The sequence below is a fragment of the Periplaneta americana genome, chromosome 6, assembly GCF_040183065.1.
Source record: "Periplaneta americana isolate PAMFEO1 chromosome 6, P.americana_PAMFEO1_priV1, whole genome shotgun sequence".
NCBI classification, from domain to species: Eukaryota; Metazoa; Arthropoda; class Insecta; order Blattodea; family Blattidae; genus Periplaneta; species Periplaneta americana.
Window position 1 is genome coordinate 90,406,663 of NC_091122.1, and position 26,670 is coordinate 90,433,332.

At 34.5% G+C, this 26,670-nt stretch overlaps 1 protein-coding gene across 2 annotated transcripts in view; it reads left to right on the forward strand.

Moving 5' to 3' along the window:
• Nucleotides 1–26,373, forward strand: part of retm (real-time) — a 194,832-nt gene extending 168,459 nt beyond the window's left edge. For both annotated transcript variants that reach the window (XM_069828396.1, XM_069828397.1), the window contains 5 exons: nt 4,465–4,590; nt 12,131–12,260; nt 16,829–16,971; nt 19,379–19,524; nt 24,301–26,373. In XM_069828396.1, the coding sequence (XP_069684497.1) occupies nt 4,465–4,590; nt 12,131–12,260; nt 16,829–16,971; nt 19,379–19,524; nt 24,301–24,388 (633 nt within the window). In that variant the 3' untranslated portion in view covers nt 24,389–26,373. The remainder of the gene's footprint in view (nt 1–4,464; nt 4,591–12,130; nt 12,261–16,828; nt 16,972–19,378; nt 19,525–24,300) is intronic.
• The last annotated feature ends 297 nt before the right edge of the window (nt 26,374–26,670 follow it).

Sequence of the window (26,670 nt, forward strand, 5' to 3'; positions counted from 1 at the left end):
ATATATTTTAGTAAACTATACTTTGCTAAATTTTTTACGCCCAGTATTATGGACTTGAGTTCATAAAATACAAGGCAAAAAAAAAAAGCAAACTCTAATTTATTTAGACGCAAAAATATAAAAACCCGATAAGATGCTGTTCAAATGTGTAAACCGCATATTAACCTGGACCGCGTATTAGATGGGTATACTAATTTTGACTTGTAAACAGTATCTATTAACATTTTTCTTTCTTGAAATACATGATTCAAGAAAGATAATACAGTATTACTCCATTATGTAATTACTGTACTGTACATGAAAAAAGATATATACAATATGTAGGGGCTATGGTACTTAGCCTAATTCTTTCGAAAAAGTCCTTTATAGTTGTTGCCATATGCGTGTTCTCCAAGTCCTCATGTTTACCACACTTCACTTTCCTGCGCTTACATCCTTCTGACGTCACAGCTGCAGTGATTGAGTCGCGATTTTTTTTATTATCGTCCTTAATGTCGATGATGGGATTCCTAATGAATCAGAGAGTTGTCTCTGGTTAAGAGTACTTTCGTAAGATTTCCAATTTTTCCGACACACAAAGCGTTTTTCATTTAACATTCACTGTAATCACACTCACAGACATTTCAATACACTAAAGGACAACAAACTGATCAGCAAAAATTTCCAGAATTTTACTACGACCAAGTGAGAAATGTTGTTTGAGAGAGAGAGGGTTAGCAAAAGGGTGGGATATTGTAACTGTATGTAGACTTTAAGCGCACAGGTGAAGAGTCGAATAAGAGAGTATAACAAGAGTGTGATTATTGTACAGTATGAAGATTTAAGTACGCAAGTAAAGGGTCGAATACCAGTACTTTTCAGGTTAATGACACCAATGAGTTCAATGGCCAAAATGTTTCATTGCTGTTACAGTACCTTGCTGAAAATTACATCGAAAATATTCCACAAAAATAGCATATTATGTGGGACTTAAGCGCAACAAACGGTGTATTTTATAAAGGTGTTATATATGAAATGTGCAGGGAGTGGACAAAATAAGCATATTACACGGGATAGCATAATAAGCAGCCGCATCTTATCAGGGTTTTATTATAGTTCTATATTTAACAACCTTTTAAATAGGTGTTTACGAGCAGTAAAAAATTATTAAATTCATATTGCTATTGCAGCTACTGGGAGATTCATTCAGTTTAAGTTTACTTGTTTAGATAAAGCTGCATAATTATACCAGTAATAAGAAACTGGTGATATCTGCAATGAGCTGAGTATAGAACTGGAGTTTTTATGCCCTGGGATTAGTAGTTGATGTAGAAAGAAGCCATCTGCCCCTAGGAGCTGACTTTGACATCATTGACTAACATATATGTAGTATAAAATATTTTGTCTTGGTCTTAGCACATATTATCCTGAGTGTGACGTAGTTGTTGATTTATCATAGGAAAACTTAATATTAATATCTTCAGTAATTATGCATATCAACATACTATATATTCAACTATTCTTTGAAATTAGTCGTAGATTTTTAATAAATCTACAGAAAGTTATGTCACTTGTCAGTTGTAGATTGGTCGTGTAAATAACACAATTTGATTTCATAGAATTTGTTAGCAGTGAATGTTTTCTTGGATAGATATTAGTAAACTTTGGGGTTATGTGAATATTCATTGCAGCATTCAGCATATAATTGGCAAATAATTCATACCTTTGTTTAATATCTATTTGATAGTTACAGTATACCACTAGATAAATTTGAAACGTACGTAGATAGTTAATGTAATTATTGATGTGATAGCTTTTGCTTAAATATAGTAGCCACTAATAAAACAACTTAATTGAAATGTAAAAATAAATGTACTGAAAATGCATTTTGTTGCAGTATTCTTTGATTTGATTGCTGCTCAGAAAAATTGAAATAAATACAAAACATGAGAAACATTTAATGTTTTATGGGGAATAAATGGGCTTATAAGTTAGGTGTCGTAAGTCGAGTTACTGTTTCTAAAATGTTAGTTTTATAGTTGTTCACTATATCATATTACTTCTTTATGCATGTGTCATATATACGTATTTAAAATGTTCACTTCTTTTTCTGTAGTTGCTTTAAACTAGTAGTAGTCAGCATGGTTCTTTACATTTCTGGCGTGACCACTTACTCCACTGTAGACAGTCATAGGTGACAAGTTTAGTGTTTCCAGTAGTAAAATATAGCACATAGCGCTCTGCTGAGTCTGCACAGCAAGAGCACAAGCTCGCTTCAGAAATATTTTATGAAAATTGATATTAGTAACCTTGTTATCGATGGAAATGTTCCATATCATAACAAGTAAAAATTCATTTTACTGTGAGAGGATTAAATAGCTTGGAGATTGCATGTAATTTAATATTTGGCACTCAACTCCAGAAATACTTATTTATTGTCCGTTCTAAAAAAATACTAGAGTTTAAAAATTATTTTCTTATAGGTACTGTAATTTTTCGTTATATGAACGTAAATTCACCTTATGAATTATAATACCATGCATATATTCATCCTATAAGGAATGTGTATAGTTTTCTCCAATCATTTCCCATTTCAAGGAAAGACAACAAAATAAATGTGAGAGATGTACCGATATGAATGCACAGTGAAAGAAAGAATGTGTTTCATTTCACTTAATTTTCATAGCTTTCACTTTCCTTTCAAAAGCAAGCACGAGTTGATGGAAAAAACACACACACACACAAACACACGCACACAGAGAAGAGAGGGGGGGGGGGAGGGAGATATATATGTGATCGTATTTACTGCAATAACACATACTGTAATTTGTATTATTAATTTAATTAGAAAATAACTGTCATTAAATTCTATTTCTTATCTCTTATGTGCAAGATTTTTTATAGATATTATTGAATTGTATTCCATTTTGAAGAGATGACTGCAAAAACTTCCCAGTAATATTTCGTAAATTTCAAAATATATTAAGTGTTTATTGTCTCTTGTAGATTTTATGTTTGATGTTTAATGCAAACCTGTACTTCAGTTTTTTTTTTCTTGCGGAATTTAATTCAAAGTGAATTTATTATGGCAGGCAGAGTAACTATCTCATGCCCCCATGTTTTAATTTGCTACCAGTGCACTTACAGACACAGACTAGTTTAAGTAGGCCTACATTTTCCAGAAACAAACTTTTGATCTTTTTGTTGCATTTATACTGTACTGTGTTTAAATTATGGTCCAGTTTTTTTTGTTGTTTCATCAGTGTGCTGAAAAGGAATGTCTTCCACATTTGAAACTTCTTACAGAGCCCATATTCAGACAGATAGGTTACTGAAGCACATCACATATATCTCCTAACAAATGATAGTCTGCTTTTTCGAACTGGGAGAAAGTGTACCCGCGTCAAGAACCTGAGGTCATGGGACGGAATGATATTGTGTTATCAGTTACAATCAATAGAATATATCTACAGTAATTAAAATAGTATGAAGTAGTAAAATTAACGATTTATTTAATTTATTATTATTGATATTTTTTATTATGCTTGTTTGTTTTCTGTTGTGTAATGGCTGCATGTATTTTTTGGGTTTGATATAAACACACATTTAACTTACAAAGGGACATGTAATTGATGGTTTGGTTAATTTTTCTTCAACTCAATTGTTTAATTTTAATTCATTCTGTAAAACATAACGAGAACTCATTTGTGACAAGTTGTCATTAAACATTATATATATCTTGTATCAATATGTTACATAATATGTAGAATATTGTGAATATTTATGTTGACATACACTAACTTCGTTGAACATTTTTGCAATAGGAAATCAATTCTTACATACTGGTACTGACAATTTTTCTTTAAGTTCAAAATTTGGTTCATAGTATAATACTGGAGACTTTTTTTCTTTACGTTACATGATGTTTCTGAAGTCCATTATTTCGGATCTGAAAACGGAATTTCACAGAATTAGTCATATGGATCCGTAAATCGAAAGTAATAGATACATATTTGAAATATAATGTATTAAGCATTTCACAGCATCATTTTATAAATTAAAATCGTATAGATTGTAATATTAACTCAAAGCAATACAAGATTAAAAATGTATTCGTAATTTCGATTGAATATCTTCCTAAAAGTTGAACTTTTCAGAATATTTTGAAAGTATAAACAACTTACCAATTAAAAATAATATATTGAAATGCGAATGTCATGGTAGTGGATATATTTATTTTTAGAGATATTGGTCACAGTAGATTGAGTGTCACAAATAATACAGCTAGTTAACTAACTTGTTAATTACATCATCAACTAATATATGTTCAATATTAAACCTATATCTGTAACTGCTATTTCATGTTGTAATTTGATATTCAGTAAATTGATTAGAAAATAATTAAATTTTAAGTATTATTTGATAGCAAATATCTATTACATTATTTATTTATTTATTTATCTGTTTGTGTATTTATTTTGACAGAGTTTGGTTCTGGAAGGTGGGCTGGTGCCTAAGGGTTTGTACATGACAGAAGGTGGTCTTGAAAAAGAAGGGTGTCCACTAACTGAAGACAGTATTTATCATTCAGTTAGCCTGGGTCGTGGACAGGTAATTTGATTTCATATAAGAACCTCAATATAATATGTATGTATGTATATATGTACTGTATGTATTTATTCACACTGCAATGGGTATATACCCAGTGGCAGTGGTAACTAATTACACTCAATAATGACAATAATAAACTTATTAATTAAAAATACAATTAATTATAATACTAATAATTAATACTAACAATAATTTATAATAATAATAATAATAATAATAATAACAGGGAATATCCTAAATTAAAAATTTGTATCTTAAACATAAGTTCGAACTAAAATCCACGAGTATGATATGTTCATATCTGCACAAGTACCTTTCAACATTACACTCATTTCGCTGTCAACTCACTCACTGCACTGGAACTACGACACATTTCACTGATTCTATCCTGATTTCACTAACACTTCAAAAACATTTCACTGTTCAAATACTTTGCACTGCCACTATAAACTATAAAGCTTCACTGACAGGAACACGTTTCACTGATACAACACACTTCACTGACACAACATAATTCTTCACTGATACAACACTTCCATAACAAAAATATCATTTACACCCTTTAAATATTGTGTATAATTACCGTCTATTAGTAAAGTCCTTAAGCCTATTTTTAAATACATTTTTGGTTGTTGGTAAAGCCTTTAGTAAGTCTGCAGGTAAAGCATTCCAGTCCCTGATAGTACGATTGAGAAAAGAAAACTTTCCAGTGTCCGTCCTCTGTCTTCTTTCCCTCAATTTATATGAGTGGTCGTTCCTTGAAGAGTAATTTGGCGGCTGCAACCTATTTTTTATTTCTCTCCAGGCAGGCTCACCTCTGTATGTTTTGAACAGTGCGCATAATCGAATTCACGATCTCCTGTCCGTGAGTGTGTCCCACATGTGAAATTCACACATTTCTCTGCACAAATTATCATTTTTTTCCACAACTGGGAGTAAATGTCGTTTTCTAGATTACTAAAATCGAGAGAGAAATATAAAATTTCCTCCATAGGGAGAGAAAGTAGTAATCTCTCCCTAAGGAAGGGAAATATTAACAATGAAACATATCAGTTGTTGTCGCTATGACATTTCCTTTGCATCTATACATATGCACTTAATAAAAAGCTCCAGCAAACTTCAATAATAAGAATTTCAGAAATAAAATGCGACAATTTACTCCAGGTCGTGGAAAAATAGTTATTTATGTATTAAGGGAGGTAAGTAGTTTTTATTAGCTGGGACAAGTTTGCTCCCAAGCATTAGCAAGGACTGCAATTAAGTAATCTGAGACTAGCAAATTCTACTTAACTCACGAATTGCATATAATGTTTTTTTTTATCACTCCCACATTTTACGTAATAAAAATATATTTCTTCATTTTGCATTATTTAATACCAGAACTGTTGAGAGGATTGTTGATTTTTTAGTATTCTTTTGTTTATTGCTGTGTAACTGTTGAACAAAACGTATTTTCACTTACTTCCCTAGGAAAATAACGTGACTTATGTCCTTTCGTTAATAGCAACCAACATTATCAAGGTAAAATCCGACATTTACGTCCCTAAAAACAAGCTAATAACAGCATACTTACAGCAGTGGAAGTGGAAAAATAGTATACAGGGTGAAAGGTAAGCACTGCACCAAAATGAAACTGGTAATAGTTCATGAGAAGAGGTTTAAAAAAATCTAAATAAGTTTTTTTTTTTTCCCTAACATTCACTGTTTTAGAGGAAATCATGTTTCTATGTAACATTTGGCAACATCACAGCTACTGTAATAACTCTAGTAAGTGTGACCATCCATCCCTTACCTTCTCCTCCCCTCTGCTGTACTTAGTCACACACACTCGACCCTGCACTATGGTGCAAAATTTATTTTAACAATTATCGCAATGATTAAATTTAAATTCGTGGCTAAACAGTTTAATTTGCAAAAAAAGACTCATGACACTAACTATTCAGATTGTTTTCACCTATCTGCTTGTATAGCAATCAGTAATTTCTTTCGGGCTGTTACCACAATAGAGCACTGCAAACATTGGGCAAAGACTATTTTTTTTTTTTCCTGCTGAATGGTACTTCACCAAAGGAAAAGTGTAATAAAAGTTTTGTTATATTTAACATGTAGAATCACCTCTTAAATTTTGGTGCATCAGTCCCTTTCCACTCTGTATACACACTACAGGATCGAAGCACAATTTTTCATCAGACTAAAATCGTGTACCTCGGGAAAAATCACGTGTTTCTCTCCCTTAATGTATAATATACTATTACCAAACATGCATTTTATATTGTACATTTTTAAATGTACCATAATAAGATTAAAACTATTTTGAAGTTAACAATTTATTATTGAATAACTGAAAGTACATAGAAGGAAAAAGCATAAGCTCGTTATTAAGATAGGCCTACCATTCTTTTTATCCAGTTATAGTCTTGCTATTGCCATGGAAACTATTGTCGTTAATAATTATTGGATACTTATTCACTGCTTACAATCTCAATACAAACCTAGCTAATATTAACTCCATCACGAAAATAGACTGTCTGTGGCCACACAGTTCTAAGCTTGCTATAATGACGTCACAGCCGTTTTTTATGGTGATTTTTTTTCTGTTGCATAATATTCCTAAAATGTCGTTTTTATGTATTGAATAAAGTATCACATTTTGACGATAATATTTCTCGTGATTTTTATTCGAGTTCTCTTGTTTCCACTAATTCCTTACATTAAAATATGCAGTATAAGATAACAGTGATATTTTCACTTAAAATCCATGACTGTGAATTCCATCACAAGAAAAAAAAACACATCATATGATGGTCCCATCTCCACTACATTTCAGTACTACAACTTTACCGCAGAACGCAGGACTGGGTAGTTCAGTTGGTAGAGCAACTGACTATGAGTCGAAGGTTCCAGGTTCAATTTTGGATGAAGACAGGATTTTTCTTGTTGTCAAAACTTCCAGAACAACCCCAAAGTCCGCTCCTGTCAAATTGAGTCTCATATTTTTCCCAGAGGTAAAAGACTGTCAGTGCGATCACGAAAATGTAATATATGATGTTTGTTGTTTATTCAACTGTCCGAAGACAGGTTGGAACCTGGTATTTACACCAATAAGGCGTTGTTCGTGAGGCAACTAAGCCAGGAGATACTGGGATGGAGTGGCCAATTCCTTTCCCCCTCCATTGCATACATCACTGACTAGTGACATATTACATTAATCACACTTCAGATGTATACAAATTGTTCTTCCTCTAACACATATCATCAAGTGAGATGTACTGCCTGATAAATAATAGATGTACACTAATAAACACTTAAAATCTACCTACAGTTTGTCGCGTAAGTTATTACTAATAAACACTTAAAAAACAGGTTTTTCAGAACTCCAATATCGGTTGTTGTATGAATTAATGTACTATTTAGGTGGAACCATGCTTTGTCCAAAAAGAAAATTAGATTAGAGTCAAATTTTCCATCATGCACACTATTCAAAACCCATTCAGAAAATCTCCTCTTTGATGCAGGGTCACCTGGTTTAAGTTCTTGCACTACAGTAATTTTATAGGGTTTTAACTTCAGTAACTTTGAGCCGTTCTAACAAAACCATAAGAAGTTCCTATTTGCCGAGAAAGACGGAGTGATTTTCTAGGGGGAATTTTTCAGAGCATATCCAATGTTATCTAGAGTTTCTTCTGTGAGCCCTGTACATTGCTGTCTACACTTTTTATCAAGAACACTTCCTGTTTCACGAAATTTATTTACCAATCTTTGAATCGAACTTCGATTTGAAACTTGGACACAAGGGAATCTCTCTTGAAATAATTTCCTTACAGCATGAGCCGATTCTTTACACACTTATGAATCCTATATGAATACTCTTTGGGAAATACAACACCTGAATTGAGCCATATTAACTTAACACACTATATTATATCGCCTAAAGAACACATGCTTATCTTGCAAGAGTATGACTCACACTGACGCCTGACACGACCTTCAGGGTGGTGGAAGTGGGAGGCTTAGCAGCTGGTTCTACTGCTAGCCATAAGCTGTGAAAGCGAAGGCTCGTGAAGGATTGTTCACCCAGTATAAAGCACGTTATAAAAATACCTTTGTCGTTATGTTGTGAATAGTAAAAATAGCAGAAATAGTTCACATTCGTGAAAATTCACATTAAGAATATGACCATAGATAAAGGCACTCTTTTTTGGCATAAACGATAAATACGACAAATGGTATAGTAAAGCAATTTGAAGGTATCCTTACAAATCATGTGATTGTAATTAGTAAAATATCGACATTATTTTTGCGAATTATAATGAAAAGTTTCATTTTGAACGAAATTTATTCATTTTGCGAAAAGTGCGAAATTCTAGCGATAAGTTATTCATAGAAAGTAAGTTTCAAATTTTGTTCAAAGTTTCTGGGCGTGAAGTGAAAAAAAGAATATTTTCCAGTTTGACAAAAATGTACATAGTTACGGACAGAACATGACGTCCTTAGTTCCAGGAAATACCAGTGGGTGTCACTCGGTCTTTACCGACATACTGTAACACAATTAACACGAACAAAAGGCAACCCTTCAGGTGGGGGTGTGAGTCAGGGATGTTAAGATTGTCATACTGGAATGACCGAATGGGTTTTGAAAGAAACCTAACACAATCATGATGGGGCTATCATTTCTTTAATTGATCATTGGTAGACATAGAGTAAATTGGCATATATGGTTTTATTAGTGTTCTCACTTCCACTAAGATTATAGGTTATATGCTGCTTGAAAGTTGCAATGTGAAACTTTAGAAAGAAGGGGTTATTTTATTCAGTTAGGATTTTCCAAGAATCTCAGCTTTTGTATTTCTGGCAGATAGTTTCTAACCATCCATGCATCCATGTGCAAAATTGTAAAAGTAAGAATTAAATAATTTGTAAATTACCACGAGATAATATGAATAATAAATTGATAAAATTATATGTATTGTATTGTATTTATTTCTTTATTTATATTTCTAGAAAATTTAAGATAATACTGGTATAATGATAATGTTCACAATGCTCTATATCAAACATTTCAATAAAATAAAGCACGGAATATGTATTATATGTTTTCCTTGTGTTAAATTTTACTGTACGTGGTTAACATGTTTCAGCCTGTTATGGGCCATCTTCCAGAAGAAAGACATATAATACACATTCCGTGTGATATAGTGTTATAAGTTGTGTATTCAAAATGTATAAAAATAAAGCGAAATTAAAATGATAGCGCAGATAATATTTCGCGAAAAGTAATTTTCTTTCTGCGAAATTAAAAAAAAAAATGATGCGAAAAAATAATGCCTCTGCCTATTGGTCATAACTTCGCCAGAATGAATGAACGGCATCATAGTTCCGTATGTAGAAGCACACATTAAATCTGTGTTAAGTATCCAAATATAATTATCGAAACATTTCATCGTTACTGGTACTTACTTGGAACATTCAACCCTTCATTGTCCTAATAGAATAGCCCTTTCTTTGCCTACGATGTTTTCGTAGTCATTTAAATTGTTTCGATATTTTTAGTTTCATACGGTATTTATGTTTGTTGGTATAATGTTTACATTAAATTTCTAGACTTACAGTAATTGTTGGCATGATAGACATTTTACGTGAATGCCAACATTTTGGCACAGAAATAGTTCTTCTCACACAAGATCGAAATATTTTATTTCTAAGGTACGTACCCAAGTCTTTGGACAGGACCTATTTCGATTCCATAGTGACATTCATTCAGTACAGTGACTTTTTGGCAGAGATGCTGAGATTTTGGTGGCATGCTACTTTAGCAACATTCGTGCTACAGTTGCGTATGTGCGTCCTTAATACTACTGCCATAGATAATCTGCAATTCACATTAAACATGCACGTGCTTCTTGCCTCATTCGTAAATAACTTTTTGATTTATCGTTAAAAACACGAAAAGATACGCTGCTCTGGGATTAAGGTTCCTTCCCTATACAGATTTGCTTGAAACTAAACATCTAAGGGTGCTATTCATAGACATTTCGCTAGCCCGCACTACGAGCGTGCTAAACTATCGACTGGTTATTTGTACAAGATTCATATCATATATCGCTAACATTGGTTTATGAATACGAAAAACGTTAGTTCGCTGATCATCCACCGGAAGCCCGTGCTAAGAATGTCTATGAATACGGCCCTAAATGTTTTACACATACCTCACAGTAAAATAATGCAAACTAGCACATTCAAAGTGTATTAATTTCACACATCTATTTAAATACTGGGTGCAAAAAAGCTGAATGGCTGCAACTTCAGCTTTCCAAACCATAGAATTAAATCTCAGTGAGTCCAAGTAGTATTTGTGGCAGGCAGAGATGGTGTTGGGACATATTTTCTCGAGATATCCCCGTTTCTCCTGTCATTGTTCGCCATTTCTGCATCTTCTGTCATCCTTAGATTGAAATAGATGGTTAGAGTCTTGTTTTCATTCTGATGTGCCCATAGATATAATCAGTGATGAAATGTCCATTATAACTACACAAGGAGTTGACCTAATGAACCTGGAAGTATTTCAATACTGAAACAAAAAAAGGAAATATTTCGAAAGTGCAATTATTTTTATAATGTTATTACACTTTTAAGGATGTGCAGTAGCATTGTAGTTAAGGCATAATGCTGTAAGTTGGAAGGTCACGCATTTGATTCCCAATGGAGTCATGGATTTTCTCCATAGATCTAATCCATCTGGCCGTATTATGGCCCTAGGGCTTACTCAGACTCTAACAGAAATGAGTGCTAGGGATATTTCCTTGGAAATGAAGGTGGCACGTATGTAGGACTAACATCTGTACTGTCATCTAGTGCCAATTGTCTGTACAGGTGGGAGCCTTCCTGCCACCCTGTGGGTATGCATGGCCTCCGATGGGGATGACTAGCCTTTTTAATTACACCTTTAAGCTCATTGTTTTTGTGCCTGTACTTTTTATTGCGAAGTCCTAGCTGGAGAGTGAAAATCATTTAATAAAGCAATTTTTATTTCATATGGTCATTATCTTATAGTTCTTAAAAATAATAGTGGAAAAATTTGAAAAGCATGACATTTTAATTGGTCATGTAGTATGTTAAGAAATTATAGTCAAGGCCTGGTTGCATTACATCTTTTGTGGAAATCTTAATCTTCAGATGAGTTTGACAAGCTGACTAGGTTAGCTATTCACACTATAGCAAACAACGCTTTTTACTTCAGTTTTTTAGATATACAATGATTCATATTTTTATAATATTAAGTATAATAGGGTACTAATTTATGGCTGTTTTAGTGCATTAGGTTCATGAAGTATACTAATTTATGGCTGTTTTAGTGCATTAGGTTCATGAAGTATAATACTAATTTATGGCTGTTTTAGTGCATTAGCTTCATGAAGTATAATACTAATTTATGGCTGTTTTTGTGCATTAGGTTCATGAAGTATAATACTAATTTATGGCTGTTTTAGTGCATTAGCTTCATGAAGTATAATACTAATTTATGGCTGTTTTTGTGCATTAGGTTCATGAAGTTCTGGTGTCAAATGATGATCCAGGTAGTGTCATAACATGGGACTTTGATGTTATGAGACAAGATGTAATGTTCACTGTTTTCCGTACACGCATTCCTGTACCTGCACAGAGTCCAACAGGTAAAATAATAGTAATACCCTGTAGTTTGTAAGGGTGTTTATTTGAATTATATCTATTGCTACAACTTACTGTTCATTAAAAAAACGACGCATACAAGAGCAAGGAGTAAAGAACAATTTTGTTCATTAGGATCATTGAAACCTGTTGTTATTCAATGTTTTTTTATACCCATTTTTTGTTCCGATAAGTTTTGTTAATTTAACAATATTTTCTTTAAGTCTGTCATAAAGATAAGTATATAAGATAAGTTTATGACGGACTTAAAGAAAATATTGTTAAAATGTTATTAATCAGTTGAGAAGCTTTTCTCATTCATTCTGCTCTCAAAAAACCTGAAAGTTAGAATTTATAAAACAACTATATTCCAGTTGTTCTATATGGTTGTGAAACTATGAGAGAGGAACAGAGGCTAAGGGTGTTCGAGAATAAGGTGCTTAGAAAAATATTTGGGGCTAAGAGGGATGAAGTTACAGGAGAATGGAGAAAGTGGAACTGCACGCATTGTATTCCTCACCTGTCATACATTAATGATTGTGAAAATTGCAACAGCAAAAAGGATACATGTGACTGAAATGAAATTGATACCACAGATTAGGTACATGACAATACACAAATGATTAGAATTACAAAGCTGTACCTGATCTGTGACCGTGAGATTTCAGTATGGTGTGAAACCTCCATGTGCTGCAATCAGAGCCTCTAAGCGTCGTGGCATGGAATCAAAGAGGGCCTGGATATGTTCCTGTGGAATCTCCCTCCACGCAGTTTGTATGCGAGTCCACAAAGCGTCACGAGTGGGTGCTGAAGGACCATGACGAACAAGTTGCCGACCAACCATATCGCAGACATGTTCGATGGGCGACATGTCTGGCGAACATGCATGCCAGGGAAGCAGTGATACCCATCGTTCTTTGAAGAAGGCTTGCACAATCCTCGCCACATGTGGCCTGGCATTGTCCTGCTGAAATATGGCATGTGGAGTTGCCTGAAGGAAGGACAGTACCTCGGGCTCTAAAACCTCCCTAATGTAGCAGTTGCTGTTCAGATTGCCCTGAATACAAAGGAGGCGAGATCGCATATTGTATCTAATGGCGCCCCAAACCATCACACTAGGCATTTGTCTGCTATGCTGCTCAACAGTGCAGGCTCTCAGATTGCGTTCATCATGGTAGCATTAACACATATGCGGCCATCGTTGTAGGACAAGTTGAAGTGGGACTCGTCCGATAACACTACATTTTGCACTCAGCACGTCAGTGACGGCGTTCACGTGCCCATTGCAGTCTGAGGCATTGGTGGTTTCTGGACAATGGAAGCCAACGCAACAGCACGTGAGCCATTAGTCCAGCCCTCAAAAGACTCAGACAGGTCCACAACCATTGCAATACTCTAATGTCGACTCAACACTGTGGATGAAGCTGTACGGTCCATCACGGCCATCCAGACAAAATGGCAGTCACCCCGTGCTGTGATCACATTACGTGGTCCAGTACCTGCTCGTTTCTGCATATGACCCTGTTTTATCCACTGGTTCCACACAAGCATCACTGTTTTAGCAGCGTGCCCTGTACGAGCCAAAATGTCTCAGTATGACAAACCTGCTTCCTGGAGACCAACCATTCTGCCCCATTTGAACTCACTCATATGCTGATATTGTGCTCTTCCACGTCGACGAGGCATACCTGCACTAGCTTTCACGTTTCCATTTCGTTTGGAAGCTCTGCACAGACTGAGCAAGGCATAACATTGACCTTGCTGGTGACACAAGAGACATCACTGTTGGGCCTATATCTCCCTGGAAACGTAATCAATTATTGGTGGTAAACTGTTCTATCATATCTCCCGAGTTTGGACTTGTTCGGGCCATTCTTTCTGGTTGTTACACTTTTCACAAACAGTAGTGTAATGACGAATATTAAATCCAGACGTTTGAGATGGACAGGACATCTAGCACGTATGGGCGAATCCAGAAGTGTATATAGAGTGTTAGTTGGGAGGCCGAGACGTAGATGGGAAGATAATATAAAGATAGATTTGAAGTAGATGGGATATGATGGTAGAGATTGGACTAATCTTGCTCAGGATAGGGACCGATGGTGGATTTATGTGAGGGCTGCAATGAACCTCTGGGTTCCTTAAAAACCATTTGTCAGTAAGTAAGGATCATTAAAACTAACCAACTAGAAGTTACTCCATTCCTCTTCACCTGGTGAAAAAGACAATGTTTTTAATTGTGATCCATATAGAACCTCTGTAGATCTTAGCTGTTTTTTTTTTTTTTAATGATCCCCATATTGTTGCACACATACCAAAAAAAAGTGTTCAGTTTCTTGTATATCATTCGTCTGACAGTAAGACATATTGATTCCCAAATAAATGAAGTTATTTATCCTTTCTATCGATTTATTGTTAATCATTTCTTACATCTCAATGTGGTTTGTTCCCAGAAAAGTCATTACTTTCGTTTTTGTTTCAGAAATACTCGTGTTACAGTAGCTTCTTCATTTAATTTATGCACAGCTATTTGTAATTCATCTTCTGAATTGCTGAATATTATCTCATCATCTGCGAACAGTATGGTGTTCAAGATCATATTATCATTAATATTGAAATTACCTTTAATTGTTTTTGTGATTGTCTGTTGACCTTGTTAATATATATGCTAAAAGCTGCAAGAGACATTGGACAACCTTGTGTAACTCCTCGGTTTGTCTTTAATGGTTTATTACTAATTTTAACTCTTGATCAAAATGAGAAGAAAGTGATGTTCAGTTGTTTACAAGAGGTTACTGATACGAGCTGACGAGTTGGCCAGTGTCAAAGTGTCAAGAATGCGATTAACAGTGACCACGTAGGTGGAGATGCATGGGTATTGAAGAAAGATATGGTGCTATTACGCAAAAAAAATGTAGACTTAGTACCAAGTTAAAATTAATGCAGTGAAGGTATTAGACAAATGCTTTAATATAATATTGTGCAATACTTACTTTTTGCCTATTCATTGCCACGTAGTGATGTATTAACTTCATCACACTCACAATGAAAACAGGTTACTGAATGAAAATGCGTTGTGCCTGGATGATACGTGTGTGGTGGAACTCACACTCATCTGTGTTTCTCAGGGAAGACAACAGTCAGTAAATACAAAAATATTCTTTGTTCTTAACTTCTATGATAAAATGTCTAGCTTTCATTAATCAGGTAATCTTGTCGTACTTTAATTTTTATTGTAATTGTAATTGTAAATTTAATGTTAATTGTAATTTTATTGTTCATATTATAGTTGTAATCCCCTGGTAGAGGGGCAGAGAAGGCCTGACGGCCTTATCTCTACCAGGTTAAATAAATAAATACTAAATACTAACAGCTCCTGCCCCTCATACATTGCAAGCCATTTCGTCAGCTCGTAACTGTAAATTTGATTTTTTCCATTGCTGGTAATAAAAAAGGAAATAACAACTTTTCCAAGATTTAGTGTCGAAAAAAAAAAGGGTGAGAAGGGGTTCCTACTATTTAGGGTCGTTACATGTAGATGAATCTGTAATAAGAGTATGTGCCATCTTCCACCGCATCTGTGGTTCAATGCTGGCATGCTGGTCTTCTATTCGGGCTTCCTGGATTTGATACCCAGACAGCTCGAGATAGAATTTGTGGTGGGCAAAGTAGACTTCTGTCCACACCTGTGGAGCAATGGTTAGCGTGTCTGGCCGCGAAATCAGATGGCCCGGGTTCGATTCCCGGTCAGGACAAGTTACCTGGTTGAGGTTTTTTTCAGGATTTTCCCTCTACCCAATATGAGCAAATGCTGGGTAACTTTCGGTGCTGGACCCTGGGCTTATTTCACCGGCATTATCACCTTCATCTTATTCAGACACTAAATAACCTAAGATGTTGATAAAGCGTCGTAAAATAATCTGCGAAAATAAAAAAAAAAAGAGTAGACTTCCAGAAGGTTTTTCTTGGGGTACTCCTGTTTCCATCTTTTATTCCACCACTACTTTTCACCTTCCCTTCATTTCATCTACCATAAAAGGCTTGGGACTCTTGGTTCTTGGGCTTATCAGGTATCGTCTGGGGATTGGACCTAGCACTGTCAGGGTTAAGGGAGGTTGGTCCACCACTTGTTAACATGGGTTCACGAATGCCACCCAGGCCACTTGTTGAGCGTGGACAATCATCAGATATGTGATGGATTAAAAACAACAGTGGCATAAGTCAGCAATTGCAAGATATGAGATATTTTAACTCTTGCATTCTATGCAATTGAAAAATCTGTTGAAATATGATAAGGGGCTATTCGTGCAAGCATAATGTTGTTTGATATTTTAAATACAGGAGAGAAGTTCACACTTTTTTTTTAAATTCATAAGTTTAAATCTTACTTACGCCACTTTGAATCCCCCATATATAGGATGCACTAAGGGCCAAAGTAATCCTAAGTGCATAGATCCGTCCCAGCTTCGCCCTCGAAAAGACAAGCTAATGTGTCATCTTTATGACAGTGATTTCTTAATAAGATCATTTATTATAAAATCATAATTATGTATTAATTCATCCTTCTCAACAGGTGCTCTTCAGACAATACAACAAATGAATCCTTTAGCCCCTGATCCAGAACATCGTTCAGCCATAGAAAAAGGATGGAAAGAAGGTCAAGATTATTTCAGAATGGAGACACCTATAATTTGTCATGATGGAGAGAGTATTCAGGTGAGGTACCTTTATTATTATGTTTTTTTGCCTCTTTCTTGTAGTTATGTCTAGAAAGTTTAGTAGTTTTGAGACACTCGTGATGAAGATATAACAGCGAAATTAGTTGCTGTTGCAATTATACAGAGTGCTCGGAAAATGGCATTCAAGAAGTATAAAACTTGATGGAGGATTTCAAGGTGTGTAAACATAAGCATAGACATATACCATAACGTGAAACTCGCAATTTTACCCAACAATGAAATGGACACAATGTAGTTCTGCAGATTAACATAGTCTTCTTCAATATTTGATCGATGGAGTCCTCTACTCTTTTCGAAATTGATTCCGTTATGTTAGACGTGATTATTTAGAATTTACGTAAACAGAGCAGAGCACATGCTGGGCTGTTCATTGAATCTGCACAGTAAAAGGAAACAGTACATGTTTTGCTGCAACAATAAAGGAAGAATATGTAGACATTGAAAGCTTGCATACAGGTAAACTTTGGCAACATGAATACATTGCAACGGAGCACTGCAACACGTACTTTCAGAGGGTTACAGTTGTACGAGCATTACTGAGAGATTCTATGCAGAAAGATCTCCTGCATGTTGCAGTACTGCAGTAAACAAGCATTAATGTGTATTGGTAATACTTCTTCGTGTGTTTTCATAATGTACCATGTTGTGACCGATGGATATATCTATGATAAGTCCATAACAGTGACCTAGAGTGTAGATTCCTATGCTTAAACTAATCGATGATATGTTCTCTATTCTGCAATGCTGGTTTATGGACAGCATTTTCCAAACACTCCCTACAGTATATTGAAGTAATATTTTTTTTCTTAGTTTGTATTTCAGTTATTTCTTTCATAAGAGTCAATCCATACTTTTTAATACTACTTTCTAATTATATGAAATATTTTTTAGTATTTCTGTCACTGAGAAATTGGTTTTAAGGTATTTCATCTGTGTGTGTGTGTGTGCGTGCGTGCGTGCGTGCGCGCTCGCTCGCTCTCATATGAATAATAAAACCATAATTTTATGCAAAAATAATGTTATAAAATTAATATATTACTGTATTTAATTATCAAAACATTGTGGAAAAGATTTTATTCACCAAAATAAGTCAGAACTTCTGACAAATTTTACATTTTTACATTTGTGCTATATTTTATAACTTTTTTTTTTTTTTTTTTTTTTTTTTACTAATGGTAAATAATTGACTGTTCGTCATTCACCCATATGAAGCCAGTTGTGTAGACCAATTTACCAACAAAGTCGTTGCCTAGGGTGCACTATAGGATGCATCATTCAGCCATAGAAAAAGGGTGGAAAGAGATGCATCCTATAGTGCACCCTAGGCAACGACTTTGTCGGTAAATTGGTCTACACAACTGGCTTCATATGGGTGAATGACGAACAGTCAAGTACTCACCATTAGTAAAAAAAAAAAGTTATAAAATATAGCACAGATGTGCTACACCTGCAATGAGATGAGGAAATAATAGAGATTTGTTGGAATGTCACAGGGGAATGAAACTTCCAAAGAAAACCCTTGTGTTACCTGGACCACGGACTTGCCCAATACAAGTTATAAATTGGGGGTATGCTGGGGATCGAATCCTGATTCACAGCAGTATAAGTCCAGCGCTCTAGCCACTAGACTTTATAATTTTATATGTAACTATATTGCTACTTGAATCTCTTAATTGCATGAAGTTAGAAACATGACAACTGAAAGCCCATCCCTCTACTGATACTATTGAACTCTGTTACAGTGAATTGTACTCAGTCTTTCATTAAATTATATTAATGTAGTACTTAAAATGAAACAGACTGAAATGAATTAATTAACCATTAGTGAAAATATTTACTGATCTCCTGTAATGCTATTTTACGGGATTTTTTGCCTCTTTTTTGCATACTAATTTCCCAATATACACTATGATCTGTGCAGTGCATTAACTGGGGAAACTGTAGATTGTAGTTAGATGAATTACATCTGTGATGAAATTTACTTATTTTCGTAACTGCAATTGGATCCCCACTGCTACAGTACCTACTAATAGTTCGCTGTCTTGACCACACTGCCCACATAGTCAATGCTTGCCCTGACGTCATTCCATTTCATAATGACTGACACTGTTGTATACTGTGATAAAAATGAACTCATTGTCAAAATAAGAAGTTAAAAATCATTCTGATAACATAAATGACGTTTGTACTGCAGTTTCGAAACTTCTTTTCCGTGACTATATGTGCATATATGATAATACACATCACAAATTATTTCATCATTATCATTAATTTGAAAGTAAAATGAGAGATATTCCAGCTAAAAATTTTCTAATAAAGTCGTAAGCCCACTCCTCTATTGGCTCCCTTTGGCAATTGCATATTTATGATCTTTACTGTTGTAGGGATCCCATGTAACAAGTCACATGGGGACATACATTCTGCAGTGGAAGTTCCATTGTGCTCAACCACTTGATCTCATAGATTCAATTACGGCCCACAAAGCTCAAGTTATGTATTATTATGAGCAGCTACGTTCAGCAGATTATAGGTGAGTTTTCATACAGATTTAGGATATTGGAGTACATTGAATAAAATTCAAAAACAACTCTGTTATATAAAATAAAACTTGGTGAAATAATTAAAATCAGATCATCACGTACATGGTTTTTCGCAATTTTATGCATTTTTCATTTCTGAACATATTGTCGGCTTGGAGTGTAAACCTGCTAACCGCCAAAAAGAAAATTTTACAAGGGAAGCAAAAAACTGAGTTTAAATTAACTCTGAAACTTTAGGACCAAATACAAAGTACAGGTGGCGTTTGTACCTGTACTTTGGATCTGGTCCTAAAGTTTCAGAGTGAATTTAAACTTAGGTTTTTGCTTCCCTTGTAAAATTTTCTTTATGGCGGTTGGCAGGTTTACACTTTAAGCCGAAGATATGTAGTTTATTTTAATAAAAAAGTGTATTAACAAGTTAAATGAACAGAGGGATATTTTTATATTACTACGACACATTTTTTTATCTCTCATTTTGTTGTGAAATGACTGTTTTAAGTAGAGTAGACTGTGAGATAAAAGAGTGGTACTAAAAAGTGAAATAATAGAGTTTTTTTCTCAACAAGCCTCTCTCTCTGTCTTTCTTTTTGCCTTAATTTTTCTATATACACTTTTAACATTTATATATTGCTGATTAAATTTCCTATTTCTTTATTGTGTTAATATTGGAGTTTACCTTGTTTGACTAGTTTCGAAGTCTTGTGCTTCATTGTCCAAAGGCAAGTGGAAATCTTGCGCTATCTTCTAGTTCCCTGTTTTAGTGGGGTGTATTCATGATCGTGTCGAAAAGAGGGTGTGTGTTTTGAAATTGAATTGAGTGTTCAGGATGTGATGTGGGTGTGTATTAGTATGTTAATAAATTTCATATTGTTCTAGGGTGTCAAGTTTCTGGTTTTTTGGCTGTATGTGTAGTTTTCTTATATACTAAAACACAACCGCATCACATCCTGAACTCAACTCAATTTCAAAACACACACCCTCTTTCTCTTTATTTTTCGCGTCTCTCCATCCTCCCCATCTTGCTTGTTACATGCATACTGTTTTGACAGTTTTCTTATAATGTTGCTAACAAGCATACACTATTATCGTGTGTGATTGACAGAAGTTTAAGGCCATGTTCTGCATAGGATGCAGGGTAAGTGGCAACGTGCGTCTGCTTCAAGCGGCAATGTTCAAATGCTATCATGGAAATGAGAGCGGCCTAAATGAGCTTCATTTGTCTTCACGTGCATGCAATGCTACAATTGGCAATGCTTAAAATTCAATCCTGTTTGAATCTTGAAGCGTGGCAGTCTACACTGAGGTTTTAATTACCGAGGTACAAAAAAGACGTGCCCTTTGAGATATACGTGATGAATAGTATCACAACAAATTCATATCGGACAATTATAGTATTATACTAAGGTAACAGCAGCGGTGAATATTTCGAGTAATTTACGTACTATAGACTTTGTGTTACGTATTTTGTAATAATATACTTGTCGCTTATTATGAGATCTTTTGTCGTAAGGTTATAATATAAATAGTGGCATTTATAACAACTTATTTAATATCAGATGTTTTCCATATGAAATCTGAAAATAAATGTTTCATTATTCCTCCTCCCTTAAAATACTTGCCTATTTAAAAGTTTCTTTTCAGTTAAATAAGGGGGTACTTATGCGAATAATTATGGTAAGTTCACGAATGTGTGGTAAAATGCTTCATTATAAGACTTTAAAAATAAAAATGTTTTAACCTAAACTTATTATTAGTCTTTCCTCGACACTAATCGGCTGTTGAAAGTTCGTCAGCAAATGCGAGATATTCATTTTCAATTTATGCATCGTGTAATCAAAAGTCTCATGTAGACCTACTCTTTGAACGTACTTGGAAACTTCCAGAAAATTGGTTAAAGATGATGAAATCCTCCGTACTCTTGTCTTTTCTTGTAGAATTGGTGAGTTTCTCCTCTTATTCGCCATGATTAACCAACATGTGACGATCTCGTCACTGTTGTCTGCAATCACAAGGTGGACACCCTGAGATAAGAAGCAGCATGTCACTGGCATTTGCTTGATGTAGTCGCATGCCGCCGCTCGCCTCTGCATCCCATGCAGGACATGGCCTTGCACTTTCTGATCATATGTCTGAAATTTCGAGAAGTTTCTTGTAGAATATTTCTTCCTTATACAGTGAGATTATTTGTTAGAGAATCAGCTTTCCTGCTGTTTGTTATCAAGTGTGAACATGATGCCAGCCAGCAGGGTCAAGTTACAGTCATTGGAGTACCTTGCCTGTTTGGCAGTATTCAATCAGTTCTACACTGAATGAATAAGTTTACAGTCACATGATTTTAATGTTTCTGTGTTTGTGACATAATGTTTCTTTATGTGTGAAGAATTCAACAATATATAGGCCTAGAGTCTTCGTGACGAGGACATTGAAATGCAGTATATGAAATATTCTTTACAGCAACTAGTGTTCCTGTACAATACATTTGTTAAAACTGAGTCGTGGTAGGACAATAAGATTGTTTCGAGATGAATTTCCTGATGCTAATGTTCCAAGCAGGAAACTGTTTAAAACCTTGTGAAAAATTTGAGAGAGTCAGAAACATTACTTGAAAAGAATCAAAATGTAAAATGCATGATTTTTAACAGATCAGAAACTAGACGATATATGTGAATGCTTAGAACACTCACCAACAAAATCACTTAGCCATCTTGCCCAGGAGATTGGAGTGTCTAAATCGTCAGCATGAAATGCCACAAAATTGTTTAAATTAAAACCATATCAGTACACCAGCTTATTACTAGGAACAAGGGCAGCAGATTAAATTTTTGTTACAGGACTTTTCCAACATGTTTGGCAGCAAACGACAGTGTAGTTGTGGTCGGCAATGGGTTGGGGACAACTGGCCACAGAGGCAACTCGCCACATAATTGAAATTCTTATCAAAGAAAAATTCGCCACACATTAAAATTCAAGGCAATACTCAAATTCGCAACAATTTATAATATATTTCTATGGTAACACAAGACAAATCCAGAAGCTGTAAACTAATTCGGAACTATGGCGGAAGAAATTCGCTTCACAAAATCAGAAAGAGGCTCTGACAAATTAATATATCTTGGCTACATGTACACGAGACTTAGATAAAATAAGGATGGAGTTGTTTGGTGCTGTGACATGTGTGGCGGGTGTAATGCAACAGTCACGTTATCAGAAGATGGAAGCAGTGTCGTCAAAGAACCATCAGAACACAAGAATCATTCTGCAGACAGGGGAAGGATTAAAGCAAAGGAATGTGTAGAGAACATGAAGGCAAGAGTGAGGACTTCCCAAGAACCAACGTCTGTCATTATTCAAAATGAGTTACAGCGTATTGCAAGCGAAGCCAATGTGAATCTACCAAAGAAACAATCTATTAAAAAAACTGTGCTCTGTGCCAGGAAGCTGCACCTACCACCTGAACCAAGGAATATTGACGAACTGAACGTTATAGCCGACAGATACACTAAGACCGTACAAGGAGAAAGGTGGTTGTTGTATTTTGAACCAGAGGACAACGTGAAAGTTATCATATTTGCCACTAATTCACATTTAAATAAATTGTCACGGTCCCATTTTTGGATAATGGACGGTGTGGCAAATTGTCTACCTCTGGCGAATTGTCCCTATTACCAATTTTCTGTGGCCAATTGTCCCAGTTACCAATTTTCTGTGGCCAATTGTCCAGAACCCGTCTGCAACTAGTGTGAAAACTGGCATACAAACGGATAATCTTACTGTGTAATACTTATAAATATGCCTACACATGACTTTCTTCTGAAAGCCATATACATTCGTTTCTGTTTTAATTTTAAGCGTCAACTTAATGAGTTGTAAGCTCTGTTCTGAGTACTTTTTCTAGTTAATTTTTTTTAACATAAATTCGAGTTTCAGACCCACTGCAGCACTCTTCCACTTTCGATATTGGAATGAAAATGATCTTCGAAATATATACAGATATTACACACAAGTTTGCAAGATTGGCTATTAGCCACCGGCATAGCTTAGGCAGTAGTGCATTTGTTTATTGTTCTGGAGCTGCTCTCTTGGGCTGATAAGGTGGTTAGGGTTTTTTCAAACTGTAAGGCGAATATCAGGTAATCACAATGTGAATCCTCGGCTTCATCACTATGAAAATTCCACCAACTCTAAATAATATAATAGTCAATAGAACATGATGTTAAGTAACCGACTAAAGAAAAAGACTGGTTATTGAAATGCCCATGGCATATTTCTCTCCTCCACACTGGTCAACAAGCTAACATGTTAACTATAAAATGTAAAACTATTATATAATCCTAGAGTCTCACACTAATTTCACTGCATAACAGAGTTACATGAATGAGACTGTACTATACTTAAAATTAACTATGAGACAAATTATATAGCCACAGAGGCTAAGATAGGTACCATTACTGTAAATTTGTATGTTTAAGTCAACACTAGAAAATAAGGATATTAGAATTAAATAATTTACAAACAGGCAATATTTGTGCAATAACTGAATATGATTTCCTCTTCATACTTTGTCTCCTCTAAAGGTTTGAGCTGCTGTTGGTTGTATATCTGTGAAACCTATTAAGTTCTGAATTTTGTGGTCTGTTGCTACAGCTTCACTTTGTGTTACTGTTCTGCAACAGATGTCAATAAACATAATGAATGATTATATTATATTACATTATACTAAATTATATTTTATTATATATTAATTTCCTGTTATGTTATTTTGCCAGGGGTTCAATGTCTAGCCTGCAGTCTGGCAACAGTGCATTTTCAGCCCTTAGCAACCGCTCTGGAACAAGCTCCTGTCCCTCCAGATGATGTCTAGATGAATCACAGAGTAGCACAACTGTACCCGAATCTTGACAAGTCCCGAGAAATGTAGGAGCAGGATAAAAATATTTAAATACACATGGAAGTTGCTCCTCTTAGGGAGACATCATTTTAATTGCTTTATAGTTCTGTAAGCCTAGTGCAGTGGTTATTGGTGGTGGAGGGGAGGCTTACATGATTATTGTGTTACAATTCCTATTAAATATGTTCAAAATATTAATCGAGATCATTGTCCATTGATTGGATACTATGTATAAATTTACCGGGTTATGTATAAAATAGTAACAAAATGTCTCAGAAAGAAACAATTGAGCAGTGTTTGTGCTGCAGCTCAACGTCTTAATAAATGTGTCATAAATATTGTTCTTAACTACAAGAGAAATAGTATGTATAAAACATATTTCGTATTGTTTACATGTATATACATCTGCATCATTTCATTGGTTGCATGAGTGGTAGCTGTAACAATGAGTGGTATAAAGGTTCATCCCAGTTAATGGTCTCTTTTAGTAATAGATGTAAGTTTTTTTATTTTTAAATGTATAAAAATCACATCACTACTACCACTCATTCCTCTGATTGAGGTTCTAGCTAATATGTACATCTATTATCAGGCAGTACATCTCACTTGACGATATGTGTCAGAGGAAAAGCAGTTGTTTGTATACATCTGAAATCTGATTAGTATAATATGTAACTAGTCAGCTATGTATGCAATGGAGGGGAAAAGGAACTGGCCACCCTACCCTATTACCTCCTGGCTCAGTTGCCTCATGAGTGATGCTTTATGGTGTCACTTATGAGGTTCAGACCTGTCTTCAGACAGTTGACCAAACAACAACTACCACCCACTAAATAGAAGACTCTTTACAATTTTGTGAACAGCTTTCCTCTAATAATATGCTTTTGTAACTTGGGATGTGCAATTATTCCATTCATACACTTCGTTAAAAATATGAAAATATGAATGGAGATATATGAAACGCATCGTAATTTCATAATTTGTAAATACTTCACGTGAACTTAAACAAAAAAGTCCTGTAATCTTATACAAGCCTAATTTATGTTTTTATTGAATTATTGGATAGTATTTGTACTGCAGCGTATATGTATATATTGCTTACCTTCAACTGACCAGACAGGTGTCCAAATAGAGAAATTATATCAGGATTTAAATGTCTAAGGAATAATTAAATTTAATCACATTGAATAATATATTTTATATATGGATAATACAGTGATAGTTATAATAGATGTTTTGAATTCCACACCAAATTTATGGTTAAGAGTTTCCTTTCTAAACTTATTAGTGGAAAACATTGTAATGTACGTAACTAAAAATCACTTACCATACTCTGCAGATATTTATATATATAGGCTACAACATAGAATTATTATTGAATGAGCTGCCTTTTTTTTTAACAATTGCAGGTAGTAATTTGGAAAGGAATGTCACATTTTCATATATTACTTTTTGTGCTGTATCATTATTTGTGTCAGAATAGTTGAGATCTGTTTCCATGGTGGATGTAGCTTTAAGTGCTAATGTTTGTTTCGAGCAACATCTGAATGTTTATGCATTTTTATATCAAATATTTTAATAGGTCAATGTATTTATTAATAAACGTTGTTATGGACCAGGTTTAGTTTTTAGTTGATCTCACAAGAGCTATAATTCTAAACTGTGTTTATGGTACAATATACAACGTGTTTGTTTAAAAATTGTCAGTTTATTATTTGCGTGCACTGTCATACACCTTAGTTATCAATTAGTACAGTTAAGATTTAATTTATATTGGAACTCATATATAATTATTATGATGTGAACAGTCGTATAGTTTTAGAGAATGATTCAATTGTATATGGTATTTGTAAGCACTTATATTTTGGAAATTTAGACATATCGTTGTTTATTTTCGATTGTTTTAATCCTGAAATATAATAACAAATTAAAGTAAAGAATTGTATTATTATTATTATTATTATTATTATTATTATTATTATTATTATTACTACTACTACTACTACTACCATCATCATCATTATTCATGGTGATTATGTTCTTTAAGTAATTTAATTATCATAGAAACGCATATTTCCCAACACTTGACTATAGCACCTACATAAATATAATTTAGGCAATTTGAAATACGTTATTATTCTTAGTCATTATTTTTTTACTGTTGATAAGTTTTAATTTGCTACTTCAAGTGGAATCACAAATATTAACTGTAAAACCTCTTTATCTTCTGTTATAAAAAATTGTAATT